A 22,795-nucleotide genomic window follows, 5' to 3' on the forward strand; every position below is an offset into this window, starting at 1 on the left:
GTAGGGTTTCCTGCCTGGGCAGGGGGTTGGACTAGAAGGCCTCCAAGGTCCCTTCCAACTCTGTTGTTATGGTATGTTATGTTATGATTTCTCTAGGGATACTTATTCGGTACTGAATGCATAGACCTGGCAGGTATCACTCTCTGAATTCCAACAGTCCTGAAGATATCTACTGATGGATTACAAGATGTATCTATGGCCTCTTCTTTCAAAGAATTCCTCGTCCTCTTCTTAGCTTCCTATCCACTTGAGTAAGAAGCATGTCTTTCAGTGGTGGGTCGCTACCGGTTTGCCTCGGATCCAGATAGGGCGGTATATAAATCTGAAAAATAAATAAATAAATAAAAAACCGGTAGCAGCGGCGGGAAGCTCCATCCACCTGTCCAGACATCTCTGTACATGTGCAGAAGCATTGCGCATGCGCGCGAGCGCATTAGTGCCCACAGGCGAACCGGTAACAGCCGAAATTGAAACCCACTACTGATGTCTTTCTATCACTTAGCAATTCATTCATCTTCTTAGAGTAATTCCAAAGACTATGGGTGACCCTCATGATTTTATAACGCTGGAGAACCCAACATGTTGTAGTAGAGCAGTGATAGTCAACCTGGTCCCTACCGTCCACTAGTGGGCTTTCCAGCTTTCATGGTGGGCAGTTGGGGTTTTGTCCGATACTGAAGCATTTTCCTTTTTTTTTAAATTTAATTGACTTTTTAAAAAATTTTCATAGCATTATTTAAAAACATTTTCATTAGGTTTCCATAAAATTCCCTGTGACAATTTACATTTCTGAAAATATACTATTTGTATCGCCTGTGCATAAGCTTAGTTCATGTTACATAAGTGAAACTAAATGGCGCTATAGTGCGACCGCAAATAAAAGAGCCTCGTCCCAGAATAGCTCGCGCATCTCCCCCCACACCAGCCAGCTGTAACAGACAAGCAGAGCTGGTAGCCGGGTTCCCCCCCACACAAACCCAATCCACGATGCGCGAGAGGCATGCGCAGACGACGATACACAGAGCATTACTGTGGAACCAGTGGACGGTTAGAAAATTTTACCACTAACAGAGATACAAAAGTGGGCAGAAGGTATAAAAAGGTTGACTACCCCTGTAGTAGAGGATAAAAAATGTCTCTTCCATGTTAAGGTAGAGCTTCCTGGATGATGCTGATGGAGGAACAACCAAGTGTAGCTTGAATGTTCTTCATGGATTGCAGCTCCCCAAATCCTAAACAATGATCCATGCTGGCTACGGTCAATGGGAGCTGGAGTATAATATCTGGAGAGCAACATGTTGTCATCAGTGTTCTAGCTCTCCAGGTAGTGAGCGGGATAAAGCTATTTTTTTTAGTTGCGGACACCTTCGGAGATGGGTAGTGCTATATTACAGAACTTCACACGAGAAGATACAGAACTATCTCCATGGCCATTCTCCAGAAATTGTCCTCTTTAAACTTCAGCTCCGTTCTGGTGGACTCCAAAACTAGTTCTACCTGGAACATCACACTTCCATGACCACAAACATTTTGTACTAGATTAACATGACTGTGGTCAGGCTCTTGATGAAAAGATGATCGCCAATTAATGAATGCTTGAAACAAGAGATGTCAATCTTTACATGTGGATTATCCAGGGTGCTTGCTAGACAAAGTACAAAACAAGCAATTTCTCATTCCTGGGGGTGTCTCATTTCCTGTAGGACAGGCTTGAAGAGACAATATAAAAAGGATCTCCAGACCCCAAAGCTCCAATCACTCAACGGCATCACTGCTGCAGAAGAAGGTAAGTCGACTGTTGTATCTATCCAGCAATACTCAAATCTATGTAAGGGATTTTGGTTAAAAGAAGGCAATCAGTTAGACAATGAAAGTACGGCTCATTGTAACCTCTGGCTAAGGGTTACTCAAGGGGTCATTTGGATAATGGCGTTTGATGCAACTGAGATTTGCTTGAGGGCAGCCAAAATGAGGAGAGAGATGCAAATGAGAAGGAAATTCAGATGAGATGGTAAATTCTGAGTCAATGCAACGGTCCCAAAAAAATGATGCTGTTGTTGTTACTGCTGCTTCGAGGAGTATTCTAAGCAACAGCCATTGTGTGCAATTTCACTGGCTTTAAAGCATCGTGGTTAGAAATCAGAGATTGCGGCTAAAATAGTACCGTAGGCCTCCAGCTTGGTCCTTGGGATCTCCAGGATAGCAGATTGCAAGAAATTATTGAGAAGATTTTAGTACTGTCTCCACAAAAATGCTGCATGAGAGATATAAAATATGGGATCAGTCGTACCAATCAAGATTCCGTTGACTCAAAGAAGCTAGGTGGTTGTGGAGGGCTTTGCAGATTGACTCTCTTTTCTGCAGCTTCTGGGGTTGTTATGGAGATGATACAATCCTGCAACTTTCTTCCCCTATATCACAAATGGTGCAAGAACAGCTGAGTAGTGCACTGGACTCTTCCACCTGGACCGCTGTCTTTCAATCCTTGAGAGACAGTCACAGAGAAGAGGGGTGGGTCAGCCTATTCTCTGAGCACCTGAGGGCAGGACAAGAAGTAACAGACAGAAGATTATTAAAGAGAGCTCCAAATTAGAATTAGAGAGAGAACTCCTGGCAGTGAGAACAATTAATCAGCTTGTCTCCAGAAGTTGTGGGTGCTCCGTCACCAGAGATTTCCAAGAAGAGATTGGACGTCCATTTGTCCAGAAGGATAGAGCGGCTCCTGCTCAAGCAGGGGGTTAGATTGGAAGACCTCCAAGGTCCCTTTCAACTGTTATTCTAGGATTCTATCAGGAGCCAAATGATGGGCTTTAGTACCTCGTAAAACCTTCTCTGCCTATCAGAATTCTGTCTGGCCTGCAAGGTTCACAATTTTGGGATTTGCCATTATTTTAGATACAAAGCAGAGAAAGTGTGTAGAAGGAGCCATGGTACACTTGTTGCACTTATTGATGCATTCTTTAAAAAGCTGTTTTCCTTCCTGGGTTCACACAACAACAGGGAATAACCACAAGGGCAAGGTTGATCCACCTGTTTTTTTTCTTTTTTCCTAAGCAATAAAAGAGGATGTGGTGGCTCAGTGGCTAAGACTCTGAGCTTGTCGAACAAAAGGTCAGCAATTCAGCAGTTCATATTCCTAGCGCTGCGTAATGGGGTGAACTCCTGTGACTTGTCCCAGCTTCTGCCAACCTAGCAGTTCGAAAGCACATAAAAATGCAAGTAGAAAAATAGGGACCACCTTTGGTGGGAAGGTCACAGCATTCCGTAGGCATTTGATGTTTAGTCATGCCGGCCACGTGACCACGGAGACGTCTTTGGACAGTGCTGGCTCTTCGGCTTTGAAACGGAGATGAGCACCGCCCCCTAGAGTCGGGAACAACTTGCACCTATGTGCGAGGGGAATCTTTACCTTTAAGCAATAAAAAGAAAAAATATTTCATAGCTTTGGATCCAATCATTCTTGAATTGGAGTTTTATCAGTTTCTGAATAACATAATATTCTTTTTTTTTCCCCAAAGCCATCACAACAACAAAGAAAGTGGGAAACATCATCCATCGGACCCAGAAACATGGCTTCTGGTCAACAAAGTAAGATCTGTTGTTGTAGCAGTGGAGGCGGCTGTGTGTGTATCCGTCCAGGTCAAGGAGGGTCATTGTGCTGCAGTAAAGGAAGAGGACAAGGTTGTGTTCGCTGTGTGTCTCCCATCCAGCAAACTCAGACATCCGTCTGCTGCGGTGGTGGCCGTCGAGGAAGCTCTGGCCAAACCATCGTCATTCTCCCAGGCAGTGGTGGTGGAGATGGATGTTGTTGCAGAGGAAGAAGAGGCTCCAGTGGTGGAGGATCTGGCCAGATCATTATATCACCCGGAGGAGGAAGTGGAGGTGGACAGTCTTCTGCATGCTGCATTGGAGGAGGGGTCCGGGGGGCATCTGGAATTGGGATGGGTCAGCAGAAATGCGGTGGAGGAATCATATGTTCTGGAGGGGGGAGGCAGGGGAGTGGAAGTGCAGGAGGGTCATGTGGCGTTAAGGTTATTTCTGGGGGATCCAGTGGCGGTAGAAGGAGTAGCGGTAGCGGTCAAAGATCAGGAAGCCCCATAAGAAGAGGTTCTGGCAGTGGTGGTCAAACCATTATTATCCCATGTGGTAGAAGGGGTAGCGGTAGCGGTCAAAGATCAGGGAGCCCCATAAGAAGAGGTTCTGGCAGTGGTGGTCAAACCATTATTATTCCATGTGGGAGAAGGGGTAGCGGTAGTCGCTCAAGATCAGGGAGCCCCGTAGGACGTAGCAGTGGTGGAGGTCAAAGCATTATTGTCCCACGTCCTAGAAAAGGTTCCAGTGGTGGCAGAAGGGGTAGTGGCAGTCGTTCAAGGTCAGGGAGCCCCGTAGGACGTAGCAGTGGTGGAGGTCAAACCATTATTGTCCCATGTGGTTGCAAGGGTATCGGTGGTGGCCAAAGATCAGGGAGTCCCATAAGAAGAGGTTCCAGTGGTGGCAGGAGGGGTAGTGGTAGTCGTTCAAGATCAGGGAGTCCCGTAGGACGTAGCAGTGGTGGAGGTCAAACTATTATTATCCCACGTCCTAGAAGAGGTTCCAGTGGTGGCAGGAAGGGCAGTGGTAGTCGTTCAAGATCAGGGAGTCCCGTACGACGTAGCAGTGGTGGAGGTCAAACCATTATTGTCCCACGTCCTAGAAGAGGTTCCAGTGGTGGCAGGAAGGGTAGTGGTAGTCGTTCAAGATCAGGGAGTCCCGTAGGACGTAGCAGTGGTGGAGGTCAAACTATTATTATCCCACGTCCTAGAAGAGGTTCCAGTGGTGGCAGGAAGGGTAGTGGTAGTCGTTCAAGATCAGGGAGTCCCGTACGACGTAGCAGTGGTGGAGGTCAAACCATTATTGTCCCACGTCCTAGAAGAGGTTCCAGTGGTGGCAGGAAGGGTAGTGGTAGTCGTTCAAGATCAGGGAGTCCCGTAGGACGTAGCAGTGGTGGAGGTCAAACTATTATTATCCCACGTCCTAGAAGAGGTTCCAGTGGTGGCAGGAAGGGCAGTGGTAGTCGTTCAAGATCAGGGAGTCCCGTAGGACGTAGCAGTGGTGGAGGTCAAACTATTATTATCCCACGTCCTAGAAGGGGTTCCAGTGGTGGCAGGAAGGGTAGTGGTAGTCGTTCAAGATCAGGGAGTCCCGTAGGACGTAGCAGTGGTGGAGGTCAAACTATTATTATCCCACGTCCTAGAAGAGGTTCCAGTGGTGGCAGGAAGGGTAGTGGTAGTCGTTCAAGATCAGGGAGCCCCATAGGAGGTAGCAGTGGTGGAGGTCAAACCATTATTGTCCCATGTGGTTGCAAGGGCATTGGTGTTGGCCAAAGATCAGGGAGTCCCATAAGAAGAGGTTCCAGTGGTGGTTCAAGATCAGGGAGTCCCATAGGACGTAGCAGTGGTGGAGGTCAAACCATTATTGTCCCACGTCCTAGAAAAGGTAGTGGCAGTGGTTCAAGACCAGGGAGTCCCACAAAAGGAGTTTCTGCTGGAGGTTTAAGACCAGGGAGTCCCACAAAAGGAGTTTCTGCTGGAGGTTTAAGACCAGGGAGTCCCACAAAAGGAGTTTCTGCTGGAGGTCAAACCATTATTGTCCCACGTCCTAGAAAAGGTAGTGGCAGTGGTTCAAGACCAGGGAGTCCCACAAAAGGAATTTCTGCTGGAGGTTTAAGACCAAGGAGTCCCGTAACAGGAGCTTCCGGTGGTGGTAGCATGGTTGGTGGGAAAACCACTATTGGCAGTGGTGGTGGCGGTGGCGGCAGCAGTGTCCAGATTTCTGGGGGTGGCATTACAGTAGGGATGGGTGCAGCTTCCATGCAAACCAAGCAATCCATTATTGTGCCACCTTCTATAGGTCAAACCAAACAAGTCCCCCAACGTCCCCCTTTCCAGAAGCAGTAGCTCCAGTCTCTTGGTATGTTCCATTCCCCACCAGATAGTGTCACACAGACACGCAAAAATCAAGCCAGGTGAGGATGGTCTGCATGTCGCGATTCTTATTTTGTGTCCCTACTGCACGCTCTCTCTTCTCTGTATATTGTCTGGTCAGTAGCGCTCTTGGTGTACAACTGTGCAAAATACTGTGATCATGAATGCCTCCCTGATGGGGAGGATTTCATAATGTTCTCTAGCCATTTCATATTTCTGTCTCTGCTCATGCCTGGCAGATAATAAAGCTTATTTGAGGATCATGTTGTTTGGACTTTGATGTCGTCAAACAGGAATGAGCAAGATTTTAGCAGCCCAGAGTTGTGTTATCCTTTGCTTAGTCAAATAGGATCAAATCCAGAAAATCAACCGGGAATAGGTTTAAGAGAAGACAGATCAAGAGCGATTACAATTGCAAAACAACACAAAAACACAGACAAACAATCAAGCACAAATTTTAGCAGGTGTCATAATGGATTGGAGGACAATTGAGCACATCTCAGGACGATTCATCAGGGCTTCTCCAAGATATCAAGCAAAAAAAAATATTATACTCTGCATTTGGGCCATTCTCTTTGCTCTTTCTTGATTGTTCCGCTTACGATACACTAGTTCGTTGTCTTTTAATCTCTGGAACTACCTGACAAGTGACGCAAGATCCTTTCTCATGAATACGGTGCATCTTAGGCCACGAGACAAGTCATCCCATAATCAGAGTCTGACTGATAAGCATGCCAAAGTGTGATTCTTGAATTCTAAAAATATTTTATAACACTTTGGCAAAGAAGAAAGGTCATGGAAGCCATGATTAAAATAAAAATAGATTTACAAGCCCCACACACATAGACACATATTTATGAGAAAGACTAGATCAGTGGATTTTTGTCCCATGCTGCTTTTCCACATCTGTCCCTGAGAGTTTATTCCAGACCGTATTTAAACCCACCAGAGATTGCTGTCTTGCAGTCTCCTTACAAGGAGCAACTGTCTGGAGCACTTGTGGGCAATCTCATGTCCTTGACCAGAGAGAAATTGGTTCATTTTCCAGTTCTTCATTCCACCATCAATTGTCAGCGCCTCTTTCATCAGAACCATCTTCAGTTCGCCATGTCTTCCCCAGAAGTAAAATTCTGTATCTTATTGGACCATCATCCTGATGGTCCAATAAGTAAAAAAGTAGCATACAAATCCAAAATAAATATGGTTGATCATCTGCCTTTTTGCCCTCACTGCATTTTTTTAACCCACCTACTCCCCTATCGATTGAAGTATCAAAGTATTTATTTATTTTTATTTATTTATTAGATTTTTATACTGCCCTTCTCCCGAAGGACTCAGGGCGGTTCACAGCCAAATAAAAAACAGTAGCGAATACACAATAAAACAATAATTAAAAAACTTATTAGATATAAGGCCAGATTAAAATCCATTTAAAACCATAAAATCAGGTATCAGGTACCAAATCTGTTCGCTTTCCTTTCTCTGAGCGTTTTATTTTATGTGTTTATTTAATCTTGAGATCATTCTCACCTTGATTTGGGAAAAAATGTAAATGTAAAACTGAACATAAAAGGAAATTTGATCCAGTTCACAACTATTGGAGGAAAAATTCTATAAAAATCTATTTTTTTAGGGGGGGAAAAGCATATAAAATGCATTAATGTAGAGAAAATGTGTGTCTAAAAAATACCCCACAAACCAGTGTATATTAAAAAATGCTCATATAGAAATATAAATAGTCCAGAAAGCATGCATATTAAATATATAGATAACATTTATTTATCTGGAAAAATGCAGACAAAAATGCCAATCCATTTGTTGAACTCATGAACTTGTACAAAAGCATTCTTTATATATTGATATAGAAATGGGACAGTGTGGAATGAAAAACTCGTAAAAGAAAAAGCTGAGTGGAATTAAACAAGTTAAATTTCACATTCCTTCATCTCAACTCAAAAAAAAAATTGTTCCAAACATCCCTTTTTGGATTGCATGCAATTAGAATGTATTCTGTTTTGAGCAGCAGTTTGACATATCTTTCCTTTCCAACTTTTGCAACAGCTTAGTATGAAAATAAAAAGCGATTGAGTAGATAAAGAAGCACTTGAAAAATCCATTTGGGGGGGGGAAAAACCATCCATACTTATTTAAAACCCCTCTCCAAAAAAAGGTTGAATCCTGAATTCATCAGAATCCCCCTTGATGGGAGAGGCCCCACAACAATCCAGCACTTCCGGAATTAATCTATTAGATGGAACAGGTCATTAAATTGTTTGTGTTTCCTAAACTGAGTAGTGATGGAAAAGAGAGATATTGATCTCAGATGACTTGCTAAGCTTTCATGAGGCCAGCTGTTAGACATGCTAACTAAGTCACTCACCGTGATTGGGGGTGTCTCATTTCCCGTAGGAGAGGCTAAGAAGATGATATAAAAAGGTCCTCAGTCCCTTCGGTCATAAAACACTTCCTTGGGATTTCTTCATCCTGTTCATTTGTCCAAGAAGGTAAGATCAAGCTTAGAGATATCCAATTCTGTTCTTCCTTGGTGCTCGGCCGTCTTTGCACGGATGACTGGAGGAACATCTGGGATAGATGCTAGTTCTTGAAATGGTTGGTTTTGGAAAATTGAATGGTGTCTCAGTGTGAGACTCTCTGAACAGCGAAGAATTTCTTCTAGATTGGAGAAGGAAATTGGGTTTCTTCAAACACTGTTGGACTCCATCTTCCATTAGACCAAGCAATGTAGCCGAGAATCGAGGATAGTGGGATTTGGAGTTCCAAAACTTCTGGAGGATGGTTCATCATCCTAGTATGAGACAAAACTCCAAGGATGATTTTGTTGACATTGCTTCCATCTCTTTGCTAATCTTGATAACTCATAGTAAGGGCTGGGTTTGGGATGTAGCCAGATTACTGGGTGTACATCCTGATTTCAGGAGTACGAGATTAACATTGTCTGATTGTGTGTTAGCAGAGGGATTTCTTTCAATTCTCTGACATCTGGATGGCTATAGTTAGGCAAACTATTTTGCCACTCCCTCAAATTTATCCCCAGAGACTTCAAATTAGCAAATGATGAAATCGTCTTCCAAGTTGTTCCCACCAAAGCCTCATATCTCCATGGGGACGCAGACAGTTCAGCACTAGCAGTAGTAGCCCTGTGAAGCGCCTTTCGGAAGACGATCTGGGTATTTTGATGCTGCCATGCTGTAACTAGCAATGTAACTTTAGAGGACGGTCGATGTGAACCAAATCTTCGAAACTGAATGGAAGCCTATTTCAACTTTGCACGACACAATTTCCTTCCTTGGAAAAAAGTGAAATAAGATAGACAAGGTGAGCAATTGCAGATAGCTCGCCTTGCAGATAGAAAAGGTGAGCAATTTAAACAAACTTAATGGAGAACAATTTATAAATCAGACCTCCTTAAGAGGCCCCATTTTTTTTATTTGAAGGGACTTCTTTTTCATACAGCCTGGCATTTATTCATAACCACAGAGCCACCGAGACGCAGGAGCTGTATGATAACCTAAGTTGTTTTCATTTAGGTGAACATTTATCAACCAACACCACTCACTCCCAGAAAAGATGAGCCAACAAATTCAATCTAGTGGTTGTTGTGGTACCGGTGGTGGATCCAGCGGTCGCTGCCATAGACGAAGAGGCAGTGGAGGCTCCGGATGCTGCTGTGCATGTTGCTGCTGTAGAGGTGGATCAAGACATGTGATGGTGGTATCTGGAAGCCAAGGATCATCCTGTTGCGGTGGCATCCAACAGATCCCGAGCTCCGGCTGCTGTGGTGGAAGTTCTTCTGGTGTCGTCGTAATACCAGCCGGCCAATCTTCTGGATGTTGCACTGGAGGAGGACTTGGGGGTGGGATTTGCCAGCAGAAGATTCCAATGATTGGAGGTGGCAGTGGTGGAGGAATTTGTTGTGGAGGAGGCAGTGGTGGTGGATCAGGGGGTCAGACCACTATTGTAACCGGAGGTGGTAGTGGCGGTGGATGTTGTGGAGGATCAGGAGGAGTGAAGGTCATTGGCGGTGGAAGCGGCAGTGGGTCCGGCTGGTGTGGAACTGGTGGTGGATCAGGGGGGCAGACCACTGTTGTAACTGGAAGTGGCGGTGGATGCTGCGGGGAATCAGGAGGAGTGAAGGTCATTGGTGGTGGAAGTGGCAGTGGGTCTGGCTGGTGTGGAACTGGTGGTGGATCAGGGGGGCAGACCACTGTTGTAACTGGAAGTGGCGGTGGATGCTGCGGGGGATCAGGAGGAGTGAAGGTGATTGGTGGCGGAAGTGGCAGTGGGTCCGGCTGGTGTGGAACTGGTGGTGGATCAGGGGGTCAGACCACTGTTGTAGCCGGAGGTGATAGTGGATGTTGTGGAGGATCAGGAGGAGTGAAGGTCATTGGTGGTGGAAGTGGCAGTGGGTGTGGTGATGGTGGATCAGGGGGTGTGAAGGTTATAGGCGGAGGATCCTCTGGAGGTGGTGGAAGCTTTGGGGATGTTAAAGTCATCGGTGGAGGGTCTGGTGGAGCATGTGGAACAGGAGGAGGATCAGGTGCAAAAGCTGTTGTAGTTACTGGAGGAAGCAGCGGGGCGTCTGCTTGCTGCAGCACTGGGGGAAGCTCAGGCACGGTTGCAGTTGTAGGGACTGGTGGTAGTGGAGCTTCTGGTGGGAAAACCATTGTTGTATCAGGAGGAAGTGGTGGATCTGATTGTTGCAGTGGAGGAGGATCTGGAGGGGCATCCGTTGTCATTGCGGGTGGTGGTGGTTCCTCCCAGACAAAATGTCCCATTGTTGTTCCACCCTGCATCGGGCAAACAAAACAGGTTTGCCCACTGCCACCCCACATAAAGTAAAATAAAATGCTCTTTTTGGCAGGAAGGAACCTTGGTGAGGGTATCTCTTGTTCCTACGATGTCTTGCTCAGCCAACGCACTTATGGGGTGCTGTATTTCGTGTTCTTCATCGCCGTTTCATTTTCGCCTTATGTATATCAGAGCATTTTAAAACATGAGGGTTTGCGCGGCCCTTTGGTGGACGGGAATTAATGGCAACATCTGCTGAATACTTTGCTTGCATCTCCATTTTTAGGCATCGGAGAAAATAAAGCTTGTTCCAGAATGAGCACATTGTTGTTGTCTTCTTATCTCATGCCACCAGTGCTGACAATTGCCTCACACGTCTACCTTTTTCCAACACAAGTTTGCAAACATTTTTTTCTGAGTTCCTCTCATTCCACCTCCAAACGTGCATCGCTCAGTAATGCAGCTGTCAGCGCCATATGCCTGAATTCCCAAAATGATAAAATGTACTAATAAGGATGCCTGCCTTTTCATTGTTTCCAGCTTTAAGTGAGTTTCGACGTCACTTTGAGGGTTTTTAAAAATCGGCGGGAAAATGTGATTTGGGGGGGGGCAGTTTCCCTGCTCTAAACATTTTTGTTCACAATTTTGCTCTCTATAGAGAACAATTTTAGATTTCAGTTGCCTTGAAGAGATTCAGGACTTCACAGTCCCAGAAACATATAATATGGCCTTCGATGATAACATTGATATCTCTTCTCAGAAACCTAAAGGGAGGGATGGATGGATGAATAAATGGATGGATGGATGAATGGATGGGTGGGTGGGTGGGTGGGTGGGTGGAGTCTGAAGTAAGACAAAAGTTGGTGGGAAAAGTGAAAACTACCATTAGATATATATATATATTAAATATAGTTTTGGTGAACACCTACTGCTCATGAAGAACCTTGTAGCTTAGCTTTCTCCCGGGGAGCATTTTGTCCAGAATTGTCACACAATGCCCGGGCAATGGTTCTCAATCCCTAGTCAACTGGAAGCATTAGAATAGAGAAAGACTGGTATGAAAGAATGCAAGGCTCTGGCAATTAGACAGGCAGACTGAGAGCTGTGCACGAGATGAGCATCATTAATTGCCATTGTCTCCTAAAACCTTCGTCCTATAAGAAGACAGCTAAAATCTTTCAAGATACAATTCCAGAGTTTATGCTTGGAATACCAGTTCTACCAGTGATCAGCTCTCCACCCCCATCCAAATCAAATGCTGAATTAGACAAACTAGGAAGCCTTGTTTGGGATTGTGACCTCATTGAAGGTGCCCCCCCCCACCGAGGCCATGAATGACTACCACAGTCACATCCAAAGGCAGTAATTATGTTTATGCCATCATTTAGGGTTTAACAATGGATGGTGTTGCTGCCTATTACTCATGGGTAAGTTTCACCGATGACCTGGCAGCAAAAGTTTGCAGGATTATTCATCTACTTTTCCCATGTGGAGTTTTTCTTTAAGGACAACCAATAAATTAGTATTTCAACTAACCAAGCTTCAGATTAACTAAATTTAGATTGTGGCAAATTTGGTTGTTTGCTTGCAGAGGTTTCACTACCCAACTAGGTAACATTGTCAGTGAATGTGGGATTCGCTCAATGTTTATATACAGTAGTTCTCCCTGCCATTGTTGTTGGAGGTATGGTTTTCTCTTTGGAAGTTGCCTGATTAGATGATTGTTTTCTGTTCATTTGTCTGGTATTAGTCCCTGCTTATCTGAATGTTCGGGATGTGGTGGCTCAGTGGCTAAGACACTGAGTTTGTCGATCGAAAGGTCAGCAGTTCAGCGGTTCAAATCCCTAGTGCCGCGTAATGGGGTGAGCTCCCATTACTTGTCCCAGCTTCTGCCATACTAGTAGTTCGAAAGCACATAAAAAATGCAAGTAGAAAAATAGGACCACCTTTGGTGGGAAGGCAACAGCGCTCCGTGTGTCTTTGGTGTTTAGTCATGCCAGCCACATGACCACAGATACGTCTTCGGACAATGCTGGCTCTTCGGCTTTGAAACGGAGATGAGCACTGCCCTCTAGAGTTGGGAATGACTAGCACATATGTGCAAGGGGAACCTTTACCTTTACCTTTATCTTATCTTTATCTGCTAGAGAGGATTTCCTCTTTTTTTGTTTCCTTCTTAGCTTCTTGCTGTCTCTTTGAATAGTAGACAAATACGATTTATTTTTGGGGGCCCATTGATGGTTTCATGCTCCAAGTAAACCTAACCTTTGTGTTCTTTCTCTCCAGAAGACCCATAATCAACATTCTCGCAATATGTTTAATCTGTTGGTTAAATAAAACCATTTTCTGGATTTGCACAATTGCTGAATCCCAAACTAATTGGATTTTGTTGTGAGGAAATTACCCACTTAAAACACAACTAGAAATCTCCAGTTTATCTGATGGTTCTTCTTGGTCTTCTGCTCCCTCTAGTGATGCACCTCTGAACTTCATCCCCGGGAAAACAAGGTATGGTATCACCTTGCTGAAGAGCAAACTGGAAGGACCAGAAGTGGGAGGAACTGACAAATGTTCACCAAACATCTGTCATATTTAGCCTATCTAGGAAGTATGAATGTATTCATATACATTCTGACAACCAGTCCAGATCCTACTCATCCACCAAACTTGAAGATTTGCTGAGGCAGCCAGAAGTAACATTCCATTTGTATTTTATGAATATTTTCCCAGTCCTTCTTTGAATCGAGAGAAATCCAGAAAGGGATGAGAAGTCTCAAAGAATACCTACCCTATTTTCCCCTGCAATAAACCTAGTTAATCCGATTTTGTGAGAACCTAACCTTCTTGAATATGGCAACCAAGTTAATCAATAAACCATAGTTAAGCAAACCACGTCTTACAAAGCCTGGATACCCAGCTGATGGGTCTTCTGTGGGTACATCATCTTTTGTCTTTTATCCATTGAAAGATCTAAAAGGTGCCATCTGCCATTAACATTTTGAAGTGGGAGAAGCTACAACCTTTGTGTCCGAATTAAACTGTATTCTGATTTCCCTCTCAAAAGAGGCTGACAATAAGAGGAGAGACCTCACTGCTGATAAAATGGGGGTCCTAAACTGTTGGAAGATGTCAATAGGCAGTTGTTTTTAGACCAGCCAGCTTAAAACGTAAACCTGGCATCAAACAAGATCACGTGCCTCCTCAATAACTATAACACTGTATATAATAACACTGTAAGTACATTGCCAAGAAGGCATTAAGAGTCGTTAACCTAATGTTGTATAGCTTCTTCTCTAGTGATATTGTACTACTAACTAGAGCATACAAAACATTTGCTAGACTAATTCTTGAATACAGCTCATCTGTCTGGAACCCGCACTGCATATCAGACATTAATACAATTGAGCGAGTCCAGAGATATTTCACAAGAAAAGTACTCCACTCCTCTGCTCGCAACAAAATACCTTATGCCACCAGACTTGAAATTTTGGGCTTAGACAACTTAGAACTATGCCGACCTCGGTCTGACCGAAGGGTAGTACATAAAATTATCTGCCCCAATGTCCTACCTGTCAATGACTACTTCAGCTTCAACCACAACAACACACAAGCACACAATAGATACAAACTCAAGGTAAACTGCTCCAAACTCGATTGAAGAAAATATGACTTCAGCAACAGAGTGGTCAATGCCTGGAATGCACTACCTGACCCTGTGGTCTCTTCCCCAAACCCTCAAAACTTTAACCTTAGACTGTCTACTGTTGACCTCACCCCATTCCTAAGAGGTCTGTAAGGGGCGTGCATAGGCGCAACAACATGCCTACTGTAATCTTATATGTGCTTGACAAAATAAATAAAAAAATAAAAATGCTACTGAAGCAACATTCTTGGCATCTGACACGATTGGAACAGACCCAGATTGTTAGCACAATTAACTGTAATACATACGATTGTGCAAGATCCATAGTTTAAAGCTGGCATGCCCACACTGGTATGCAATTTGCCATTATTCCAAGAGGTTGACAGCTCAGCCTACAATGTTCTGATTTGGCTAACAAATTCCTCCACTCTCTGAGGAGGTTAAAGTACCATAAAGAGAGTCTTCTGAAGCCCATATGTTACCCAACTCTCTACCCCAATCCTTCTTCTGGCCCAGCACACTTTTGCCATGATATTCAACACTAGCAGAAACATTAAGCCAGCTGTGAGGTAGCAGAACCAGTGGCCTGCTGGTAATCAGAAACTTTGGCCCAGATTTGTTGAAAGTGACACAGTCTTCTTCCTGAGGATACTACACACCAACATGACTTAAGATAAAGAAGAACGGGACATCCAACCTGGAGGATCAGGCCCATCAAATGCAATGTGCTATAGATCTTGGAGAATAAATCAGCTTTTGCTTCCATGTGGCATCTTCTCCACATCCTTTCACTCACTGGGCCCAGCTCTACTAGAGTGAGGTCGAGTACTTTGTGGTGTCAATTACACTGTCCACATGGTTTGTGAGATGCCGTCACAACTTATGTGGAATCACTGTGGCTTGTGATTAGTCCTGTGTTGTCCAGCCCTGTGTTTGTTTAGATATTGCCCATCACGGGAACATAGTGGAGTGTGCTGTTATGACTACGGTCAGGTTGGACTGTCATGTGAATCCCGTACAGGGGATCTAAAGTGATCTAGTTAAACCTGAGCAAACCCTACTACTCTTTCTAAATGAACCCAAGATGATTCAGGATCCACATCAAAACCCACCCTTCAAAATGAAGTCCCCACTCTCATTACCCAAACTTTCTAACTAAAAGTTGACGTTGGCCATTCCTCAACAACCAAGAAAAAATTGCAGGGCGTGTTTTTCCGAGCGCTCACATGCAGGACGATCAAATGAATCCATGGTGGGTTTCCATAAATGTTAAGATTTGCGGGTTTTACCAGAAAGAGCAAAACAGCCAGTATGTTTCAATCCCTTCCTTGTTCCTCTTCTTTCTTTAAAGAATCTATTTCGTACGCTTGCATTTCATTTCCATCCTTTTGATCTCCTCTTCCTTTACCCAAACCGTCTCCAGAATTTTGCTTTCTCCTTGAGGACCTTCCTCCAAAAGGAGTCGTCCAAAATGCTCTCTCCCTTTCTTTCATACTATGTATATTGAAAACTTGTGCTAATTTCCAAACGTTTGTAGCTTCATAGATTAATTAGACACTGCTTTGAGAAAAGAGGGTATGTGGGAATTGCCACACTCTTCCGGTGTCTTGAGGTGTCTTTAAGGAATCTAGTCACACCATCCCATGAAAACTACCTGTCTTGGGTGCCCATCTTTCATTCTTCCTGATGTTGGCCAACATTTCTGAGCCTTGATATATGGAATCCTTGACATAAGGCAATTACGTTGCGCAGGACGTTGTGATGGATGAAGACTCCAGTTGCAACACACAGCCCATTCCTTCCGCTTATTGGGTCATGAATTGGGCATTTCCCTGGAAGGCAGGCAGAGGAACTGTATAAAACGCCTCACCGCAAGGACCTAAGCACACATTTTGCAGTATTCCACCATCGCAAGCTTCCCTGCTGAAGTTTGGGTAAGTCTGCCAAAGCTTTGTCTTCTTATGGCCGGGATTGATGAGCTCGTTTAGGGGTAGAATCGTCGTGCTTTCGAAAAGTAAGAATATTGGACAGCAGATTCCGACGAGCAAGATTTATTAACCATCTTATGAACTGGCAACATCGGCAGTAGAGAAGTAGATGTGCACTATTGACAAGAGAAATTATTCTAGTTTACATTTGATATAAAGATATAGAATTTGAACAGGTTAGTAGGTGCCAACATTTGCAATGAATTATTTATTGTCACGGCTACTCTGCCGGTAACTTCACGTTATGGTTTGAGATACCATCTTTTCTTCCCCAGATCTTCCTCTAGATACCTGAAATGACTGGGAAGAACGGAGTAGAGAATTAGATAGCATAAACTGTATTTATTGTATTAAAAATGTTTGCCTCCTGCCCCAAACTCATGACTTTGAGCAGTTTACTGCATGTATCAAAGGGCAATAGCATATAGCTAATAGCCGACACCATCGTTAGCGTTGGTGATGTTACCCAGTTGGGTCATGAAATGTCTGCAAGAAATCAACCAAGCTCAGAGAATGCCAAGGACCCCTCATGTCAACCCTGAGCTACAAATATTCTCCTTTATTGGTATACCATCTTTTTCCTGTCTTTGAGATATGTTGATGAGCAATCATATAATAACGAACTTGCAAGAATTATAGACAGCATGAGTATGGAAACTTGTAAAAAGTTCTCACTCTCTTCCAAGACAACAGTACTTCCCAAGGTCCTTTGTAAAAAAAATTACATTCCCAAGTGCGTCCAGATTGGAAGACTTGAGAATTAAAAACTCATTGAACTCAGTTGAAAATTCAGGTGGGAATCCAAGAAGCAACATTTACCCATGTCTGCGGATTGTTAGTTTGGGAATGCTGGGCTGGACCTTCATAGCAATTGTATTTATAATTTCTTGCTTTGCCGCAGAATTGCCAACAGACAAACATCAGGATGTGCTCCCGCCACAACGAAAGGTGTTCGCATGACGATACATGTCACAGTGGGAGGAGTTCCTGCCATGAGGATCGAGGTCATTGCGGTGATAGAAGCAATCCATCTTTCACAGTCATGGCCATACCGGTGGGGCAGGATAAAAACCTTCTCACCCAGACCCAGAAGCAGTGCCCCGTGGTTTACTCTACTCCCCAACTCCAACAAACTCAACAGCTGAAGCAGCCCATGCCATATCCACCCCAGCAACAGCTGAAGCAGCCACCACCATTGAAGAAGTAGCGGCGCAAAACACAGAGGAAACCCTGCAACGCAATGCACCGGAAAGCCAGCAAATTCCACTGCTTCTTATCCTGTTTGGGTACAGGATTTGTAAATGTTAGCTTCTTTGACGCTTTGGCTTAGCCACGGTCAGCAGCAAGCATTAAAATGCAAAGACCTATATTTGGTTTTGAGTCCTTTTGTACGTGAGTGACTTGGAGTGGGGAGGAGGTTTGTTGGTAGGAATGGGGGAATGAGTCAGTGGTGAAATCTAAAAAAAATTTTTACTACCGGTTCTGGGGCGTGGCTTGGTGGGTGTCGCGGGGGAAGGATGCTGCAAAATCCCCATTCCCTCCCCACTCCTGGGGGAAGAATATTGTAAAATCTCCATTCCCACCCCACTCTGGGGCCAGCCAGAGGTGATATTTGCTGGTTCTCCGAACTACTCAAAATTTCCGCTGCCGGTTCTCCAGAACCTCCTGGAGTTCACCCCTGGAATGAGTATGGTTGAACCACTTAAAACATCTCTTTTAGGAATTAATCAGTGTTTTAAATGTCCAGTACAATCATTTTTCCATCCAATTTTAGCAGCGTGAGTCCATGTAAGGTCTCTGGATTTCCCACTTCAGAAAGAAAACTTTCCAATTCTGAGCCAGTAGTTTGGAAAACAACAACAACAACAACAAAACCCCACAATGATTAAATCCTAAAAGGTACATCAAATGGCAAACTGACACCTATTGTTAAAATTAGACTATGCCTAGAGGCTATTTGCCTCTCACACATACACACAGAGAGAGAAAAACACATTCTGGTTTACAGTCCTCCGATTTTAATAGATTTCGACCTGGAAATCTGATGTTCTTCAGAATCATTCAATTCATTTCTGATTAAATCTTGGAGCTGATTCTAATTAATCAACCACCAGCAGATACAATACATTCTCAGGCTTCAACGGATGAGAAAATTCACTGCTCTGCTTTTCATTGATTCGCCATTTTTCAGACTTTAACAACTTTCTCTTTGTGTATTCTTATTTGAAACAAAAATGACAGGGCCAGGATGACATGGTAAGAAATACCAGTAGCTGTTATTCAGCAACAAACCACAGACTAATCATCTCCACCTTAATTTTCACCAAGTCCTTCTAATAAGTCTCTATTTCCTGATTTGGTTAGGTTGCTCTTTGATTACTACTCATAATAGCAGAAAGAAATTAATAGACCTTATTCCAGGTAGCCCAGATCTCCACTAGATGATCAGACAGGTTAGTTTGTGATCAACGGAAGAGGTGAATTAGCACATAAATGCGTTCCAGATCATCTTGGTGACCTTCCAAATATATTACCATTAGAACTCTCAGAATTCCAGGTCAGAGTGGAATATGTAATTTCTGATAATTTTGAGACCCATAATCCCAATATCTTTGGAGGACATAAACTTTAAGAATCTAACTAAAGGTTTCTAAAGAGCTGAAGAATATCAGAAGAGGTCTCAAGCCGTCTTAATTATAAATCCATGGGTAGAAAAACAGACAGGAAGAAATGTATTCTGGATAGGGTCCAGTTTTGTAGGGCCAAGCCTATGATGATATTCTAAATACAATGTATTGTTTCCTCAATTCTTCTAATAAATAGATTTGACTACTTAGAAGGTTTCCGTAGGTTGGTAGGTAAACCAACAGAAGGATGAGCCAAGATAGTTGGCAATTTCAGATCAGTCCTGATTCCTTTAAAATAGGGGTGTCAAACTTGATTTCATTGAGGGCCACATCAGAGTTGTGTTTGACCTTGGGGGGGACAGGGTGGGCATGGCCAGGGTGGGTGTGGCCACTTCGACGTCACTCATGTTGAGGCCTGTGAGTGGCCTGAGTGCTCTGCCAGTGAAAACGGAGTTCAGGAGTGCCGTTGCAGCTGAAAACAGAACTCAGGAACCTGTTTTCACTGGCAGAGCGCTCGGGCCAGTCCTGCGCTGTTTCCAGGGTGGCCCCGTGGGCTGGATCTAAGCACCCAGAGGGCCAGATCTGGGCCCCAGGCCTTGCATTTGACACCCCTGCTTTAAAATTTGGCACTTGGTCTATCCCAGAAAATAAAGAATACAGAACTTGAGAGATGGCAATAGCATCTTCTTTCCAAAGAAAAATAAAGGAAGACGTCAAGATAGATAGCCACACCAACGCCTAGATTTATTATTAGCATAATATCGTAAAGCAGTCCCCCTCCCAGTAACACCGTATCATCACTATATGATCTTTTAAGATTCTCTCGAAGTTGGGGAGGCTGGGCTGTGGCCTCCTGAACCGTCCATCAATGCTTGGTCCTACGAAGCCAGCCAATGACAGCTCCTGCTTCCCAAGAGCTGAGCCAATAAGAATTTTGGATTTCCCAGCTGCTCTGCCGTCGTAACCTCTCTTGTAACTGGACAGTGCAGCCAAAAACTCAGTTCCCCTCCCGACCATCAGCCATTGCAGTCTACAAAAAACACAGAGTCAAAGTTGCTGATTGCCTTCCACATTCCAGAAGGCGAGGCCTTTATTCACCCAAACAATATATATACAAGCAAGATCAGGTTACAAAACAGATTGGAAAGGAAGAGGAGGAAAGGTGAGATGTCAGGCAATCTCAAGACCTGAAGTCTTAAATTGGAATATTAGAGGCAGGTTCACCCGTTCCAATTAAAAATCTGCGTTTGTTCTGATTATGGGACAGTTTTGGGCCATCCGCCAGATCTATTCAATTGAAATCAGAAATTAATGGACAAGAGAGAGAAATGGTTTGGATAATTGGGGGGGGGAAGGGGAATTCCTGTCCAAAGTCTCCCTTCGGGAACTTTTCCTGCAATTAGTGGAAGATAACAGAGACAGGTGCAAAGTTTTAGGTATGTTGTTTGGCAAGGCAGATACCCTAAAGTGAATCAAGATGGGAAATGATTGTTTTCCTCCCAGGAGTTAAGCCTGAAAGAGGGCAGATGTGCAATTACATTCCAGATTTTCCCTTTATTCCAATTGGTTTATTCATTGAGAAATAACGCAGTATTAGGGGAGGGAAGATCCAGGAAATAACAGCAAGGGGTTCAAATGCATACAGAAGTATGTTTGGCTTAACATCTTTGAGTGAAGCTCCCTCACTTCAAATGCTCAATTGAATATTATATATATATATTGCTCCCAGAAGCACGAAGCTGAAGCCTGAAGATGACGAATGAGACTTCGTCAAAACGTCGCCAAGACACTTCCAATTTTACACGGGAGAAAACCCGAACAACCAAAGACCTACACACACACACACACACACACACACACACACACACACACACACACATATATATATATATATATATATATATATATATATATATATATACACACATACATACATACATACATACATACATACATACATACATACAATGATTTCTGTTTGGAGAAATAAAAAAAAAAGATAAATCTGCCTGGGAACTTCTTCAATTAAGGAGGGTCAAATACAAACGCGTTGTTGTTTGATGGAGTCGACCTTCCCTAGCACAGGGCTAGCAATAATGGAGGGAAGTAACACTAGATTATATGGGATTATGATAGAAGTAGAGAGCAGAAAATGAAGATTTCAAGAGCAAGAAAGAGGCCAAAGTTAGACAGTGATGCGCAAAGGAGGTAGCGGCTAAACCCAGCGCAGAAAACATGACTGCTCTGGACCAGCCATTCTTCTCAGATCCGAGGCACAGCAATTCAAAAGTCCTGGAAGGTGCGGTCGACTTCACTTGCACTGTTTACAGCACTGGCAACAGCAGGATTGACTGCAGCAGCAGGGAGAGCAACAGCACGGCGAGCAGCATGGACCACAGCAGCAGCACGGACCGCAGCAGCAAGGAGGACAGCAACTATGACCACAGCCTCCAGTGGGCATGCAGACGACGTGTGTGTCGGATCCGCCATAGTCACCACCGCAGCAGTTGCAGCAGCTGCCGTGGCCGCCGTTGCCACCGCCGCTGTCGCTAGATTCCATGTTGCCCATTTCTGCAAAACAAGAAGGAACGATCTAGCGGAACAAGAGAGGAACTGGGATCTGCAATGGCTCTGAAATCTTGAGACAATTCTTCTTTGACATCCATGGTGACTGCTAAGTCAATCTATTGCCTACGTACCCCGTATCGACATTTCTCTTCTCCAATTGGCACCCTCCGTCTCTTATTAAGTTAGCACACTAAAATCAAATGCTTCATTTTTACAAGAAAAAGGAACTCACTCTTGTCATGAGACCAAACTTGGGCCATGAAAATCAGAGAACCATAGTTTCCAAGGATTGGAACTGGCCACTGAGACCACTGAGACCAATGGTGCCTCTGGTGGCTCAAAAGATTAAGCAGTCTGTTATTAACACAGCTGCTTGAAATTAATGCAGGTTCAAGTCCCACCAGGCCCAAGGTTGACTCAGCCTTCCATCCTTTATAAGGTAGGTAAAATGAGGACCCAGATCGTTGGGGGCAATAAAGTTGACTTTGTATATAATATACAAATGGATGAAGACTATTGCTTAACACAATGTTAGCCGCCCTGAGTCTTCGGAGAAGGGCGGGATATAAATTCAAATTTAAAAAAAATTTAAAAAAATTCTTGCTGTATATCAGGTCCCAAATTAAAAATAACCTAAAACTTAGAGAGTTGTCCAGCTTCTGCTTGATTTTATCCATTGAAGGACAGCTGCTACTTCTCCAGGTGATTCGGCCACGATAATCCTATTTCCAGAAGAAGCCTGTGAGACACTTCTCAGAAGCAGGAATGTTCCAGGTGTTGTTTTTTTCTTTCAACATCAGAATCTTAAGATACCCTCCCATCAAATGGTAGGTTTTGTCATCTTGTCTAATCAAAATGATAAGATGTAAGCTTGATATTTCTGGCGATGCTAAGATACATCTATTTGAGCCAGTGGTTCTGAATTCCAGATGACTTCATCTGTCTCCAACTAACTGTTTAGAAAACGCCAAACTCTATGTTACTCTGTTCAGCAAATGGTAAGAGTCCCTGACAAAGAGTCCCTGTTCTATTGCAGCAAGCTTCCTATCGGAAGCTAAAGATTTCATCATCTTCAGGATGACCAATCAAAGTCAACTTACCTGCTGGAGATGTTGCTTGCTAACAAGGTACAAGAAGGAAGGTTATGATGTTCTCTTGGGGACAGGGGGGCACCTTTTATACTGCCTCCTCAGCCTT

At 43.9% G+C, this 22,795-nt stretch overlaps 1 protein-coding gene across 3 annotated transcripts; it reads left to right on the top strand.

The window, feature by feature from the left end:
• Positions 1–8,367: 8,367 nt before the first annotated feature.
• LOC131186523 (uncharacterized) lies at positions 8,368–11,096 on the top strand. 3 transcript variants are annotated; one of them, XM_058160192.1, is made up of 2 exons: positions 8,368–8,467; positions 9,512–11,096. In XM_058160192.1, the coding sequence occupies exon 2, from the start codon at positions 9,552–9,554 to the stop codon at positions 10,821–10,823; it is 1,272 nt and encodes a 423-aa protein (XP_058016175.1). In that variant the 5' UTR covers positions 8,368–8,467; positions 9,512–9,551; the 3' UTR covers positions 10,824–11,096. The 3 variants fall into 3 exon arrangements, with proteins under 3 accessions (XP_058016175.1, XP_058016176.1, XP_058016177.1); XM_058160193.1 differs by lacking the exon at positions 8,368–8,467 and adding an exon at positions 8,882–9,338; XM_058160194.1 differs by lacking the exon at positions 8,368–8,467 and adding an exon at positions 8,882–9,299.
• Positions 11,097–22,795: the final 11,699 nt, after the last annotated feature.

The sequence above is a fragment of the Ahaetulla prasina genome, chromosome 17, assembly GCF_028640845.1.
Source record: "Ahaetulla prasina isolate Xishuangbanna chromosome 17, ASM2864084v1, whole genome shotgun sequence".
NCBI lineage: Eukaryota > Metazoa > Chordata > Lepidosauria > Squamata > Colubridae > Ahaetulla > Ahaetulla prasina.